This window comes from Onychostoma macrolepis, chromosome 22 (genome assembly GCF_012432095.1).
Source record: "Onychostoma macrolepis isolate SWU-2019 chromosome 22, ASM1243209v1, whole genome shotgun sequence".
In the NCBI taxonomy this organism is placed as follows: domain Eukaryota; kingdom Metazoa; phylum Chordata; class Actinopteri; order Cypriniformes; family Cyprinidae; genus Onychostoma; species Onychostoma macrolepis.
In genome coordinates this window covers 35,639,363-35,655,874 of record NC_081176.1, presented here as the reverse complement: position 1 = coordinate 35,655,874, position 16,512 = coordinate 35,639,363, and the positions used below count along the sequence as shown (strand labels likewise).

Sequence of the window (16,512 nt, the reverse complement as noted above, 5' to 3'; positions counted from 1 at the left end):
AATTCAGCTTTATCATCACAGGAATAAATTATCTCTCCAAATATATTCAAATAGAAAACAGTTATTTTAAATTGTAGTAAATTGTAATAATTTCATACATTAAACTGTGGTTGGCATAAGAGACTTTCAAAACATAAAAAAACAAAATAATCATACCAACCCAAACTTATGAAACAGTGTGTATGTTCGAGACTTTACTTACTAATCCTGCGGTTTATAGCATCTTGGTGATGTTGTCTTACAGGAGTTCACACTGACTCTGCTGGGTGCAGCAGGCCATCAGCACTGAAGAATCTAGGAACAAAACAAGCAATTTGACACAGAGCAAACAATATTTAGTTTGCAACTCCAGATTTATTAGAAGGAAACGAGCTAGAGCAGCAGTAAAATGCAGATAAAAGAAAGAATAATATATATAGCAATATAATAACATATACATATATAACTAATACTACTAATAATATAATCTTAAGATAACAGAATCTATGTTTTTAGTTTTAGGTCGAGTGTCACTTATGTTCAGATAAAATCTTACTAAACAAGTCTCTAGTTTTGTGTTCAGTTAAACATTATCCTTCAACATTATTAAAGGGTAAGCTAAAACATTTTCAGTCCATTTTGTATTGTTACAATGTTGGTAATATATGTAAAAGAACAATGCTTATTCTTTCTCCGAGATACCCAGTTACAAGCATTAGTGACAGAATCATCAGCCAATCAAATTTTGAAGTTCAATGACAGCCCGCCCTCTGGGTCTAGTGATGTGCCCAGTGCTACCCCCAGCATTATACTGCCCTTTTAGTCAGGGATTTCCAAGGTACGAAAGTGAAATTCAATGAAAAGAAAATGACAGCTGCAGTCATCGGCGCCTACACCAGATCTTGTTGCCTAGCTACTAAAAACACCTTTTCAAGGCGCTCTTTTGCAGACAAACGAGAATAACTGAGAAAGGAAGACCTACACCCAAACTGAATTCACTAACAAAGGCCAGCAAAGTTTTTATGCGCCATTTCAAAGATTGCAACTATGAGTGGCTAACAGCTAGCACCGAGCACAAGTTATTTTGTTGACGTGTTTACTTTTTAATCCAAGTAAAGAGGCATGGAATGATAGACTCAGGGACTTTATTTACACGTGACAGGCGAGTGCTTTATTATTTGATGAGTATTGTATCATGCACATTGTTATGGAGGTGTACATGGTGCGTTGATAATACTGTGGTGTGGCGTGTGGATGTCCAGCATTTGTACAGTTTTGCTGCTTTGGGCACGTTGTCATTTTAGAGTGACGTGAATGTGCATAGTGACTTGTGTATTGGCAGATTACTTTTACTGATCATGATGTAGGAAAATTTACTCTGCATTTAACCCACCCTAATCTAGCCTACTGTTGAAATTGTTGATCAGCAGTCACTGTTGTTGAGAGCCTGTGTGCGGCATAATATGTGCATTACGCATATGGCTACATTAGCTGTAACAGAGATGTGTAAAATGTGTACATGTAGTTTACAGTTGCTTACTGAAGGCCCTGACTGAAACCCCACGGTACGCCGCTGTCTGACAGTAGGTTCACTCCAACTCTGCTGGGTGCAGCAGGCCATCACCACTGAAGAATCTAGGAAAGAAACAAGCAATCTGTCACAGAGCCAACAATATTTAGTTTGCAACTCCAGGTTTATTAGAAGGAAACGAGCTAGAGCAGCAGTAAAATGCAAATAAAAGAAAGAATAATATATAACAATTATTAACAAATATATATACACACATACACACACACAACAAATTCTACTACTATACTACTAATAACAACATAATCTTAATATAACAGAATCTATGTTTTTAGTTTTAGGTTGAGTGTCACTTACGTTTTGATGTCAAGGCCTTCTTAAAATTGGCTAAATATATTTTGAAAAATGCACATTAATATTTCATGATCTATATTTCAGCTTCTTCAGTTCACCTGTATTTTTCTAAATCAGTAGCTCCCTTCAGAAATGTTGAAATCTTGGAGCTTCCCTTCTGTTATGTAGAGTTTCTTTCTGTCCTGAAATCACAGAACAATTTTTATTAATATTTGTTTACCATGAAATATCAAAACTTGTTTTCAGTCGATTACACTCTCCATGTAAGTGATGTCATCGATTCAGTAAAGTCTTTTCCAACAACCCATTGACAAATCGCCAGCAAAACCTTTACAGAGCTAACAAAATCTCTCATATGGGTAGCTGACATATCAATGTGTCCTATGGTGTGACAGCCAAAAAAATTTAAAAAAATTAAATTAAAATAAACTAACATTGAAGATAAACCTCTCTCATGCTAAGAATGAAGATACATTTTTCTCAAGTTATTTGTAGTTTTTTTTTCTTCTACATTTTTGCTGTCACACCGTAGGACACAGTCCAATTTTTATTTTATTCGAATATTTGATTAAAAGCCCAGGGTTTCATAAACACGAGCTCAATCTAGAGTTAGCCTACCTGAAAACTGCTAAGATGCTAACAGACTTTTTCGAAGACACTAAACCATTTCTATAAAATAAATATTTAATTGAAACATGTCAATAACAAGTAAGAAACGTGTCAGGGACGTTTGTATGTAATATTTGTGTGATTAAGTTTAGGGACTATACAGTACTTACCTGAAATCAGTGAAAACCGCAGCGCGAGACGGAGATTACTGTTCGCCAGTAGTTGTGTCAAAGCCCCGTTTCCATGGCAACTCTGCTCCCCGCTCGCGCAGAGCTCAACGCGCACACAGCATTTACACAAATAAACATATAGGATTAAAATATTACATTAATAAATTACAGTCTCGTTCAATTAATATTCAATAATGAACTTAAAACTCAATTTGTAGTTCAAAAAGCAACAGCAACAATAGCTCACCGTATAGAGACGGATTCTGCCTGTAAAAGAGTGAAAAACACGGCGAAAAAGCAGTTAGGACTTCTCTTTAATAATCCGCTTTAACATTTCCCCTCAGAGAAATGGCTGGAAACGCATTAAGGCATAAATATTAATTTTAAAAATCGCTAGCGTGACCGTTAGCTAAACAAGTTAGTTGGAAATTAGCCACAGTCTCTTCACCTGTGCTGTAGCACACCAAATGTGCCTAACTAGTACCTTTTAAGTGTCACAGAGTTAACAAAGTAGTATTTTTTTTGTAATTTAGCTGAAGTGAAATCTTACCTGAAAGCACAGATGTCACCGGGATGAGTGTCTTCTCTCTGTGGGTTGCTAAGAGACGAATAACTGGGCTCGAGCACAAACAGAAAAGCGCGGCATCGGCCTGCGGTCGTGAACCGACTCAGAGCCGACGACTGATGAGCTGGAGAACAGAGCACTGACCGAATTATATCGACCTACGCCTGGCCGATGTTTATTAGATGTTTCAGGTAGTGAGGCCGACGTTTCGATATTGGGCCGACGTCGGCCAGACGTACGTGTGCTGTCTGGGTCGTTTTGGCGCCGCCCAGAGGATCAGCTCCGCCTCCGGGCGGCGCCGTAAATTCTACTGTCAATCAGCGGATCCTGAGCGGACCCATGTCGGATCCGCGGACGCGGACGCGCCTTTACTGTAACGGTTGAACCACAGTCCACCAAGAGCAGAGCAGAGCAGAGCAGAGACGAGACGAGTTGGACTGGGACACGGTTGCGCTGAACCCTCTCGAGTAAGTTTATTGATGTATCGATATCATCATGTATATTAATGACTGTAGACGTTGTTTGATATTAGGACAACTTTAGCATGTTCACTCGTGGATAATGGTTTAGCGCTAGCTTCTAGCTAACGTTAGCTGTGCATTGTTAAGTTTGCATTTTGGCAATTTTGGTCTCATGTGTAGTGTCTTCTGCCATCCTCTTTATAATGAAAATTAAGCTTCGGCATTTTAATCACCGTTTGAGTCGGTTCAGACAACTAATGGGTTTTGGCGCCTGTTTGAACGTCAAAAAGTACTGGCTTAGCTTACGGGCTAATGTTAGCTACCGACTATTAATTAACGTTACCTTGAAACCATCCAGCAAATAGACGGTCCGTGATTTAACGATCACCGCTCATTTTACACACAGTTTAACAAGAAAACAAAACGCTGAGTGAATATTATAGCTACGTTTTTATGAAGGTACTGACGTCAAAAAGATTCGCATGTGCAGGGTAAGATTTGTGAAATACATACGATAGCAAGCGTAAATTAATTTTGCATGCGCAAGAAAAGATTTGTTAGTGTAAATCGCGTTTCAAGCGTAAAAAAAAAAAGTGTAATTCATGTATTGTGAAACTGCAACTTCATGCTAAGCAGTGGTGGGCCGTCAGGGGCAGCAGGGCCTTCTCTGCTGGCCCTATAAAAAATTAAATTGTGTGAAAAATGTTTTTATTGATTATTGAGGTATCATTTTCATTTGTGTAATGTCCACAAAATTGCCTATGATTAGTTTAGTTGAGGTTGAACTGGAATATCCTACATAAAAAAAGTCTGAGGCCAGCACTAGTGCTACCCTTTTGTTGAAAGACGTCACATCTGATTTGTTACGAGCATTAGTGACAGAATCATCAGCCAATCAAATTCTGACGTTCAGTGACAGCCCGCCCTCTGGGTCTAGTGACGTGCAACGGTCTGGGTCCAGTGCTACCCCCAGCGTTAGACCGCCCCTTCAGGGATGTCCAAGGAAAGAAAGAAAATGACAGCTGCAGTCATCGGCGCCTACACCAGATGTTGTTGCCTAGCTACTAAAAACACCTTTTGCAGACAAAAGAGAATAACTGAGAAAGGAAGACCTAAACTAAATTCGCTAACAAAGGCCAGCAAAGGTTGTATGCGCCATTTCAAAGACTGCAGCTATGAGTGCTATGAGTGGCTAACAGCTAGCACCGAGCACAAGTTATTTTGTTGACATGTTTACTTTTTAATACGAGTAAAGGGACGGAATGACAAACCCATGGACTTTATTTACAAGTGACAGGTGAGTGCTTTATTATTTGATGAGTATTGTATCATGCACATTGTTATGGAGGTGTACATGGTGCGTTGATAATACTGTGGTGTGTGTGTGGATGTCCAGCATTTGTACAGTTTTGCTGCTTTGGGGCGCGTCGTTATTTTAGCGTGACATGAATGTGCATAGTGACCCCTACTGATGAAATTGTTGATCAGCCGTTATTGTTGTTGAGAGCCTGTGTGCGGCATAATATGTGCATTATATGCATATGGCTGCATTAGCTGTAACAGAGATGTGTAAGATGTGTACATGTAGTTTACAGCTGCTTACTGAAGGCCCTGACTGAAACCCCACGGTACGCCACTGATGCTAAGGCAAAATAAATATGATCTGTATTCTTCTGACTTTCATATTTCCGCGCTTACACTTTTGGCACTGTTGTTTCGCCCAAATACAGCCAAAAGTATTGCAAACCTTTGCCCAGTGTTTTGCAAGCGAAAACAACCGTATCAAGAACTGCAAATCAGATTGACAGCCTAAAACCAATATATGTGTGTGTAGAAAAAAATCGTTGCAACTGTCTAAATGACTTCTTGCGTGCATAGAGCAAAATGTTCCCCAAATAACCCGCTATATATGTCTGCGTCTTTGCGCTTGCAGTTTTGGCACGATTCTCTCACTGATTTCAGATTTGCAAGCGCGTGTGGAAGGCGGGACCTTCTTTCAGGCAATCAAATGAGGCTCTCGCTGACTCTCGATTTACTCTTATCTGATTGGTTCAATAAACACTCCAGACGTGAGAACACATCTTTATCTTAATTTGACTCAGCGTCATTCTTATTGTGGGGATGGTATTTTTAATGCACAGATACACATATATATATATATATATATATATATATATATATATATATATATATATATATATATATATATATATAAAATTAATCATTAATAATAAAATAAAATAATAAAACAAAACAAGAATGATCCTTTATAAGCTGTTTTTTTTTATATGTAAATAAAAATGTCTGCAGCTCTTAACCCCTATGGTCTATATTCATAAATCTGGTCTTATTTTAAACTAGACACTTAATTTTGTTACCCAAGAGTCATAATAACTCAAAGTAGTATAGGAACAGAGTAAAACAAAGTAAAATGTACATGTGACTCACGTTTTTTTTTAAATTGAAATTCACTTAGGGAAAAATTCATGAGACTTAAATCTTTCACCGCCAGCATTTTTGATGATTTTCACCTCCGTTTATGCCGATCGTCTTCTATTTGCACCCTAAAGACCCGGAAGTCCCGTAACTCATTCAGGACATGCGCTAAGGCCTTCCTTACCGTAATACACCTAGAACACGGATTGCCGTAAAAACTCGTCAATGGCGGGGAAGCGTTGTCTCTTAATTGACGAGATATCTCGTCAATGGCGTTGAAAGAGTTAATGTTAAGGGCCTAAAATAACCTAAATATAAAACTGAATGTCTGATCATGTTTTGATTCAAATTTGAGGATGATTCTCTCAAAAATGTAGCTTCTGTAAGCTTTTATGTCAAGAAAAGTCTAGGCGTCCTTTCAAAAAGCCCTTTATTTCAAAACATTTGTAATTGTAAAGAGTAGTTTTTCATTCATGCTCTATTTCTCTGTTCTTGTCTAGTTTGTAGCAATGAAACGGGCAACACCACCATTCAACAATGTATTTATTTAAATACAACATTAGAAACAATGATCAATTTTACACATCTGATTTCAACCTGTCTTCCTGAAATGTCTCTTAGAAGAAAGATGAATAGAAAGACTGGGCCTATCTCCTTATCATCCATAAGACGAAGGACACGTGTAGACGTTCAAAAAAAAATTCATCAAATTAGGACAGACATGACTGATATGGACGTGACAGGAATAGGGGCAGATGACAGAGTTCTTTCTGAGAACACTGTCCCACCCTCTTCAGCTGCACATGCAATGCCGGAGGTGCAAGTTGTTACTGAAGAGGACATGGAATTGGAGGCAGATTTTGATGATGTGTATAGTGATTGGTGTGATGGGGATGGGACATCAGGTTCAGATTCTGAAAATGATGATGACCTAACATCACTTTCCGATAACATTGCCAACTGGGCAGTGAGTTTTGGCATTTCCATCGTTGCCCTGACTGCACTGTTGAGTATACTCCATGTAACCCATCCCAATCTGCCAAAGGATGGTAGGACACTTCTCAAGACGAAAACGCATTATGCTATTCAGGAGAAGGCTGGGGGGAACTACCATCACTTTGGCATCCTTTCCTCCTTAAAGACCACTATGAGCAAATATGCCAAAACACTGGCAGAGGGCATGACATTGGGGCTGCAGATTAATATAGATGGTCTACCTTTATTTAAAAGTTCCACTGTACAGCTGTGGCCCATCCTTGGCTTACTGGTTACCATCCCCATGAAGGAACCTGTGGTCATTGGGGCGTACTGTGGACCAAAAAAACCTAGTTCTGCCACAGAGTTCCTATCTGATTTTGTCAATGAACTACAGGAGCTAGAGGCTGGGTTTTGCTTTGGAGATAAGAACCTCAAAATTGAGCTTCACACGGTAGTCTGTGATGCCCCTGCACGGGCCTTTGTGAAAAAAACAAAGGCCCATAATGCTTACCATGGGTGCGATAAGTGCCTACACCCAGGGCAATACCAGAACCGGCGTATGACGTTCCCTGGACCAGAGCGCCCCCAGAGAACTGACATCTCATTCAACCTGATGGTTGATGAACTACACCACCACGAGGGGCCACATCCATTTAAAAACCTCAAGGTTGGTATGGTATCGCAGTTTCCCTTGGATTATATGCATCTAGTGTGTTTGGGCGTCGTAAGGAAACTGCTCCTGACCTGGCTTCGGGGTCCGTTACCAGTAAGACTGCCGGCATTAATAGTAGACAGGATGTCAGGCAAACTCCAGTCAATGAGGCCCTACGTGCCAATTGAGTTTGCCCGGAGACCACGGTCGCTTAGGGAGTTGGACCGTTGGAAGGCGACTGAATTCCGACAGTTCTTACTGTACACTGGCCCTGTGGTGCTGGCGGGATTCCTGGACCAGAACATGTACTACAATTTCATGCTCCTGTCAACTGCTATATCCATGTTGGTAAGCCCTGAACATCTCAACCTTGCTGACTATGCTGGACAAATGCTAAAATCCTTTGTAAACCATTTTGGTGAGCTGTATGGGACAGACCAGATTGTGTACAATGTCCACTGTCTGGTCCACCTGGCAGACGAGGTGAAGAGGCATGGCTGTCTGGACTCTTTTTCAGCGTTCCCATATGAGAACCACCTCGGGAAAATAAAAAAACTCATTAGAAAACCTGAGTTCCCTCTAGCTCAGCTCATTCGGCGCCTTTCTGAGGTTACAGCTACCAAATTGGTTGCTGATGCAGACATTACACTGAAAAGGGAGCATTTTGTGGGCCCAGTTGTCATTGGCATGGGAGTTAATGCGCAATATGGGGAAATGCGATGTGAAAGGTGGACCGTCAAATTAACAACAGGGGACAACATGTTTCTGGTGGGGGATAAAGTCTGCCTTATCAAAAACATTATCCAAAATGATAATGGTGTGTATGCTATTTACAATGAATTTTCCCGGCAGTCTCCATTCTATACCTACCCTTTCAGCTCAGACAGAATGAACATATTTGTTGTAAATGATGCATCTGATGAGCTGAAGTCGGTTGAGGTGTCAGCGCTGCGACAGAAATGTGTAGCCTTGCCGTACAGGGATGGTTTCGTGGCCATACCCCTCCTCCACTAAATGAAGAAAAAAAATAAATAAAAAAATCAGTTCAATCAATCAATCAGTTTAAACAATCAGTTCAAGTTAAAAACTCTAATAATATAGTTGACTACTGACTTCTGACTATGACTTCTATTACTCTGGATGAAAATTTGCTGTAAGTATTTCACAAAAGTTGGTATTTTTCCATACACTACACCCATGTTTTCAAAATATGAGATGACACATTATCCCTCAAAATGCCTGGGGAAATGATATTTTATGCTGAATTTAACATGCATTGATACATGTCCTACTTTTCTCAATACCATGAACTGTATATAGTCCACTATATTATTAGCATTATACAATGATTTTTGTGAGATTATGAAACAACACCCCAACATATTCTGCCAAAAAAATTGCAATAGTACCCTACTTTACGTTTAAGCAAACTGTACACTTGTGCATGTTTTAGTCCATGTTATTCCTTTTTGATGAGGAATAAATACCCTTTTCTTTCTTTCTACATTTAAGGATGCCTTTTCATCTAATTGAATTTCAAGCAAGCGAGGACATTGCTGTTGTGCCAATTGACTGGTATGATGACGGGATGGTGTACTGGCTCAACTTTAAGAGCACTGAACGTGTGAAAAGGGCAGCTGCTAACGAGGAGAAGCATGAGCCAAACTGGCCAAGATATGACGTAAAGGTCATCAGAACTTGTGGTATGCCAATTCATAAAATTCTTGTTTAAAAATAATTTCATGATTGCTTCTCTTTCTGCTTGGAATAACCTATTCATTCTATGTTCTGAAAATGCACATGAAATTGAGCAATGAAACTCGTGTTAATTTTTTAGACACCTACAAAGACGCCGTTAGGCTTATGAATCAATATCAGACCGGCTGCAACACCTCTGAGCTACAGTCTGATGCAGAGCAGGAGGGTGAGCTGCCAGAGAAAAGAGTCAGGAAGCCAGTGTAAGTGTGTTCTATCTTGTTTTTGTTATGTTTCTACAGTAATATGAAGGTTATTTCCCGTAGCATTCAAAAATAGACCAGAGATGCTGGCACTATATGCATATTTGGCAATTTTGCGATTGCAATAACCATAATGATTATGGTTACTTAACAGCCATCGTTTCGGGGACTCCGATGAGAGTGAAGAAGAGCCAGAAAATGGTGACTTTGCATCTCTGAGGTCGTCACGACCTTTCAATTTGCCTGGTGTATCAGCTGAAGCCTCAAGCTCAAGCCAATTGCACTGGCAGAGTAAGAAATAATCTCTTAACATCAAAATAACAAATCTTAATATTATTTTAGAGATATGGTTAACATTCTTAGTGCTAAAGATATTCCCCTCTCCTTGTATCCATTCCTCCAGCTCCACCATCTCACCGAGTGCCAGGCAGCAGAGTAACTACTCCTCAACCTGGAGAAAACTGTCTAGGTAAAGACTGATCTCCGAAATAATATTGAATACAGTGGCCCCATCGATATTAACACAGCAAGGGTCACTGTTTCAAATCAATAGATTGCATCTGCATTACCATCTCAGATTTTCAATGTCAATCCATTCATGGGGTTGAAATAGGTAGTGTACCAAAATGTTGAAACATACAAATTAATGTTCAGCATGACCAGAGATTTTTTGTTTGCCATTGTTTGGCCCTGTAGCTCGCAGCCTACCATGGTAAACAGATCACAACCATTTAATACCAATTTCTCTCCCTTAGCACCTGACCATGGGGCAGGACAGCAACACCCTTCACCACCTCAACTACCTGCACCCGCATTTAACATGCGGAGAGTTACTCAAGGTAGGGACTGATTTCTGAAATATTAGTGAATAGAAAGGCCCCATGTGTATTATCAGTCATGGTTAACAGATGACTACCATTTAATAAAATTTCACCCTCTTGCACACCGCCCACCTCACTATGGGCCAGGAACGGCAGGCCCTCCACAACTCCCTCCACCCCCCGCACCAGCCCTCAACATGCGGCGAACAGAGGAGCCCTGTTCAAGCCTGACCTACAGACCAACATGGCGAGGGGGAAGAATGACCGATGCCATTCCCTGCTCTGGTGAGCAATAACTGACAAATACTGGAGGGTCATTCTGTGCCACAACAAAACTGTCAATAACTTTTGTCAATAACTAATGTCAGTATTATGAGTAATGAGGATAAACACTGTAACGTGATATATTTTATACACTACATTTTAGCTATATTTCATGTTTGTCAACAGTGGCTGAGGTCCACATCCTTAGCCTGCTGGAAACCATTAAACAGCAACAAGACCAGCTTGTGGCAAGGGTGAACTACCTCAGCAGCAGGCTGAACAGCACCCCGGGGCCAGATGTTGAGATGCCCGACAATATCCATTTTCCCCTGGAACATTTGGAGGCAGTGGAGGCATTTGAAATGTTTTTAAAGGAACCGTCAAATGGCCCAGCTCGACAGAGAGTGGTGAGTTTCTTACTTAATATGAATGGTGCCATTAGGTTTATTGATTGTCCATGATTATTGCAAATATTCTATTGAAGCAGCCCTGAACAGGCCTGTTCTGAAATGCCTTTTCCCAGTGGCAAGATTCTGTCAGTGAGCAACAATCTCCCTGGTTTGACAGGTCCATGAGGGTGTGAGCCAAGTACATGTTTAGAAAAAATAATAATCCAAGAGAACAGGATTTTTTTTTCTTCACAGAAAAAGAAGAAACATAGAAGTTTTCTATCTTTTTCTACATTTCTGGACGCTTTCAACAGGAACAAAAACATTTTGAATGCACCTTTAAATGCAACTTAAGCTTAGAAATGTTTACCTTGCTGTCCATTTTAAAAAAGATGTCTTTGTCTTTTAGATTTCTTCTTTAGCCACCATTGGAGGCCAGGATGTGAAGAGGGTGACCTGGAACATCCTGGGCAGGCTCTTCACAGATGAGGTGTCTCCTCAAATAAACTGGAAGGGTGTTAATAACAAAAAGCCCTTCAGTAGGATGGCAACGAAGACCTTGCTTTTCAGTAAGTGTATATAATTCAAAGTAATATTAAATACGTTCAAAGTCAATAGTTTGTGGAGGGCATCAATGTTCATCTTCTGGATCATTGCCAAGTCAGCATTCTTCTCCATTATTGTGGTTTCAAAGAACAAGAGATACCCAGAATTTATACTGTAGGGATGGTCATTTATTCAAACTCAAATGTAAATATTCTAATATTTTGAGATACTGATTTTTGACTTTCATGAGCTGTAAGCTCTAATCATCAAAATTAAAACAAAAAAACTTTTGAAATGTTTTACTTTACATGCAATTAATCTAAAATGTATGAAAGTTTCACTTTTTGAAATAACTTACAAGAAAAAATGAACTACTTCACGACATTCTAATTAATTGAGATGCACCTGTATTTAGTAGGGAAAATACACTCAAAAAAATGATTCGGTCTAAATTTACATTTTATGTAATTCAATTGCATAACAATTTTCCATCCATTTAGATTACATAGTTTTAACATAAACAAATCAATAAACTTAATGTGATTCATATGCATCAGTCATACGTGAATGAAACCGGTAAGATTTATGTAATAATTCACAGTAAAGTCCCCACACTGCTCAGTGTTCATGTGTTTCCACACTACAGAGTGTTCAAGTAGAATTGAAGCAGTGCTGGAGTTAAGGAGATAATTATGTGATGATTGATCATTAATGATGAACACCTGCTGTTATCAAGAAGAATCACCGAAGGAAAGAGAAACACAAGAACTACAACTGACTTCAGCCACAGACGAAGATCAAATCAACAAATAAAAGAAGACATTAAATCCTTTAACATCTGATTAAACAGCTTCACAAACAGCATCAGAGTGACCAGATTGACTTTATTTCTGTCAGACTTCTAGAGAGGCTCTTATTGAGAATTTACAGAGGTTTAGATGCTTTATTGTTTTGTTTGAAATCACCATCAAAGAGACCAGTGTTTCCTTTTGCTGGGCTCTTGACCCTTGACATGTTGGTGTTAATATTACACTGGTTGTTTTAACTGTCTGTTCATGTAAAACACACTTAGCTTAGCCAGCAAAGCCAAGGAAAAAAAAAAAAAAAGAAGAGTTGTGGGCAGATGATCCACTGACCTCATTTCAAGACAAATATCTGATTATATAGATGTTGTATCGCTTCAGATCTAGCAGTATTATAAATACCAGATAATTTAAATAATTTACAAATCACTTTGTGCACAAAGTTTTCATCTCTAGCAACACAAAGACCACAGACATCAAGAATCAGTGTATGCGTCTCAACAATTGTGACAGTCAACAAAATATACAAATATACAACTAAAACAGCAAACGTAGAATAAAATAGTAAGAATAAAAGAAAATAATCAGACAATTCAGCTGCATTGTTTATTCATGCTGCAATGCATGCTGGGATACATGGGAGAGTCTTGCACTATGCTGGTACGCAGCATGCATTGCAATATGAAGCATTTTGTTGGCTATCACCATTGTTGAGATTCATACACTGATTCTTGATGTCTGTGGTCTTTATAATGCTGCAGGTGAAAACTTTCTGTGCACAAAGTGATTTGTAAATTATTTAAATTATCTGAATTTTTTTTTCAATACTACTACATCTGAAGCTGGATGTTACATTACAGCAATACAACATCCATATAATCAGATATTGGTCTTGAAATGAAGTCAGTCATAACTTTTTTTTTTTTTTTTTCTCTCTCTTTTCTCCTCCACTTGGTTTCGCTGGCTAAGCAAAGTGCGTTTAATATGAACAGACAGTTAAAACAACCAGTGTAATATTAACACCAACATGTCAAGGGTCAAGAGCTCAACAAAAGGAAACACTGGTCTCTTTGATGGTGATTTCAAACAAAACAATAAAGCATCTAAACCTCTGTTAATTCTCAATAAGAGCTTCTCTAGAAGTCTGACAGAAATAAAGTCAATCTGGTCAATTTGATGCTGATTTAGGAGTCGTTTAATCAGATGTTAAAAGATTTAATGTCGTCTTTTATTTCAGTTGATTTGATCTTCGTCTGTGGCTGAAGTCAGTTGTAGTTCTTGTGTTTCTCTTTCCTTCGGTGATTCTTCTTGATAACAGCAGGTGTTCATCATTAATGATCAATCATCACATAATTATCTTCTTAACTCCAGCACTGCTTCAATTCTACTTGAACACTCTGTAGTGTGGAAACACATGAACACTGAGCAGTGTAGGGACTTTGCTGTGAATTATTACATAAATCTTACCTGTTTCATTCACGTATGACTGATGCATATGAATCACATTAAGTTTATTGATTTGTTTGTTAAAACTATGTAATCTAAATTGATGGAAAATTGTTATGCAATTGAATTACATAAAATGTAAATTTAGACTGAATCATTTTTTTTGAGTGTAGGCTACTAAAAATATTCCTGTTCACTATCAGGCAGTGCAATAATGATAATAAAAAGCCTACCTTTCTGACATGCAGTAAATCTTCGAAATTGCTGTGAGACTCCCGCCTTTTGATTCCTTCAGATTGTTGCTGGCACTGTAAACGGCGTTGACCATGGGTGCGCTTCTAGAAAGTGGAGATGCCAACTTCTGGCACAATAAACAGTGGCGTACCTGCACTTGTGCGTAAGAGCAACTATGGTCGAAGTTTGGGGATTGGAATCACAGCGGATTGTCATGTCAAGAGAAACGCACCCCAGGTGTGGGTAACAGACCCATCATGTTATCAAAGTAAACGCACAAAAACGTATTGGCTGCCTGGTGGTTGCGATAGCTTCGCTCATGTACATTTGTCTTAATAAATAAATAATAATAATAATAATACACACTGATGGAATGCAGTTTTGTGTGGGTTGTAAATTACCATGTGAGTTGTATTTTAATTTAGTGTTGGTTTTGGAATGGTTAACCTAACACTAAGGTCTCTGCTGCAACATGTAGCTTGAGAATGTTAAGTCGCTTTGGATAAAAGCATCTGCTAAATGACTTAATGTAATGTTAACCAGGGCTTTAGTGGAGACTAAAGGCAAGTAAATGGAGTTTACTAGGGCTGTGACGGTCGTCATGACAACCGCATCACCACGATGGTCGGTTGTCACCGCGGTTATCTATTGCCACCGGCGGTAGTGCACGTGACGTCACACACTCTATAACAAGCATAATACAAAGTTTTCTATACAAGTGTAATAATATACAGTTGCAGATTGTTTTATTTAGACTATAAATCTATGCTAATTCACTAATTACCTCAAACGCCATGCACTGCATTTCCTTTAGATTGGCAGGTTTGAGCGCAGGAATATACAGTTTATTCTGCATTTAGCAAATTTATTTTGTGATGAGTGATGGACCTTTTTGGGAGATCTGGAATCATTTCCATTCATGTCACCCATCCGCGTTTGTACAAGCGTCTTCAAGTTCACTTAATCGCAAACGCCCACAACACTTAATACACAACACCGCGTAAAATCTGCCACCGTCACAGCCCTAGAGTTTACCCACCGCTCAATGTCAGAAATAGTTTATCCACCTGTTAAGAGTTTATGTAATGTTAAGAGTTTACCTCCAAATAGATGTAGGACCCTGACAAACTTAAAACATTACAAAACCACACTGATTTATCCACATACAATATGTGCTCTGATCAAGGAACCATTTAATACCACTGATGTTGTTTGAACATTTTGGATGTCTTTTTTAAACAGCCGATAGCGAAAGGCGCAGCACACCTTACCCTGATCACAAATTCATAGTTTACCCACCTCTTATTTTAACCACCGCAACCCTGTTTATAACTTTGCAAGTCATGTTTCTTTTTTAATTTAATCTCCTTAATGCCCATCTCATATACTGTATTGTGTAAGCATACTTGGCTTTGGATGCTACATACCATAAACATATCTGTCTGTTTGATTACAGGTGCTGTGAGGAAAAACACGGTGACACGGTCAGCCACGGATGCGGAGGTCACCAAGCACGCAATCAGGTGGTTCAACCTGGCGGGGGATCGGGCAACGAGGAGACGTGTCCCGCCTCCATCCACACAAACGGAGTAATAGGAAAAATAAGCAATAAACAACCTTTTTATTGAACTTCTTGTCGTTCACCAGTTATTCATTTTCTGATATTTTAGCTGTGCATAGCGCAGCATTTCATTGAAGTTGTAGCCTAATAGATAAAATATTTTATGTTTGCACTGACCTAGGCCTATAAAGCACTAAATTAGGTTTTGACCACAAAATGAATGTAGAGTAGCCTCTCCAACGTAGGCTACTTGAAAACAGAATAGGCTATAACCTATAACTTTCCATAAATTTAAACATCAATTTTATATTTCTATTGAGTAGTGATTACTTTTGTACAGTAAACTGATGTCTTGACTTGAACCTTTTCTGTTAGGCCTATTTACAATATTGTTAGGTTAAAAATACAAGGCAATGCAGATTTAAGCTTAGGCCTATATTGCTGTAGTAGCCTAGGCCTAGTGATGGTTTTAGTTTTATCCTATAGCAAGAACAAAAGGGATTTTGAAAATGAGATAAACGGGTCCAAAACGGATCCGGGCCAGATGAGCCAGGATTTTTTTTTATGAGTCCGTTGCGGGTCCGCGGCGGATGTATGTATTAATTGGCAAGCGGAGGTAAGGTTTTAATCGCGGATGCGGAGCGGATGCAGCGCGGAGCCACGGCGGATACACGATCCGCCTTCGTTGCGGATCCGTCACTGCGCGCAAGTGGACGCCGATACGAGTCCGTTTCGCGGATACGTTCCGGAAGCCGCGA

At 39.2% G+C, this 16,512-nt stretch overlaps 1 protein-coding gene and 1 long non-coding RNA gene across 5 annotated transcripts; one reads left to right on the top strand and one right to left on the bottom strand.

Moving 5' to 3' along the window:
- Positions 1 to 201: 201 nt before the first annotated feature.
- On the bottom strand, positions 202 to 3,462 carry LOC131529691 (uncharacterized). Of its 3 annotated transcripts, none has more exons than XR_009268174.1 (5): positions 3,191 to 3,462; positions 2,641 to 2,992; positions 1,960 to 2,043; positions 1,520 to 1,614; positions 202 to 294 (listed from the first exon to the last, which is right to left on the bottom strand). It is a non-coding gene; the product is annotated as an uncharacterized LOC131529691 (long non-coding RNA). The 3 variants fall into 3 exon arrangements; XR_009268173.1 differs by having other exon boundaries at positions 2,641 to 2,907; XR_009268172.1 differs by having other exon boundaries at positions 2,641 to 3,462.
- An 84-nt stretch (positions 3,463 to 3,546) lies between these two features.
- Positions 3,547 to 15,905, top strand: LOC131529679 (uncharacterized). Of its 2 annotated transcripts, none has more exons than XM_058759502.1 (10): positions 3,547 to 3,672; positions 9,245 to 9,435; positions 9,570 to 9,690; positions 9,845 to 9,981; positions 10,094 to 10,159; positions 10,446 to 10,529; positions 10,659 to 10,796; positions 10,962 to 11,182; positions 11,574 to 11,733; positions 15,650 to 15,905. In XM_058759502.1, the coding sequence occupies exons 2-10, from the start codon at positions 9,246 to 9,248 to the stop codon at positions 15,784 to 15,786; spliced, it is 1,254 nt and encodes a 417-aa protein (XP_058615485.1). In that variant the 5' UTR covers positions 3,547 to 3,672; position 9,245; the 3' UTR covers positions 15,787 to 15,905. The 2 variants fall into 2 exon arrangements, with proteins under 2 accessions (XP_058615485.1, XP_058615486.1); XM_058759503.1 differs by lacking the exon at positions 15,650 to 15,905 and adding an exon at positions 14,255 to 14,443.
- The last annotated feature ends 607 nt before the right edge of the window (positions 15,906 to 16,512 follow it).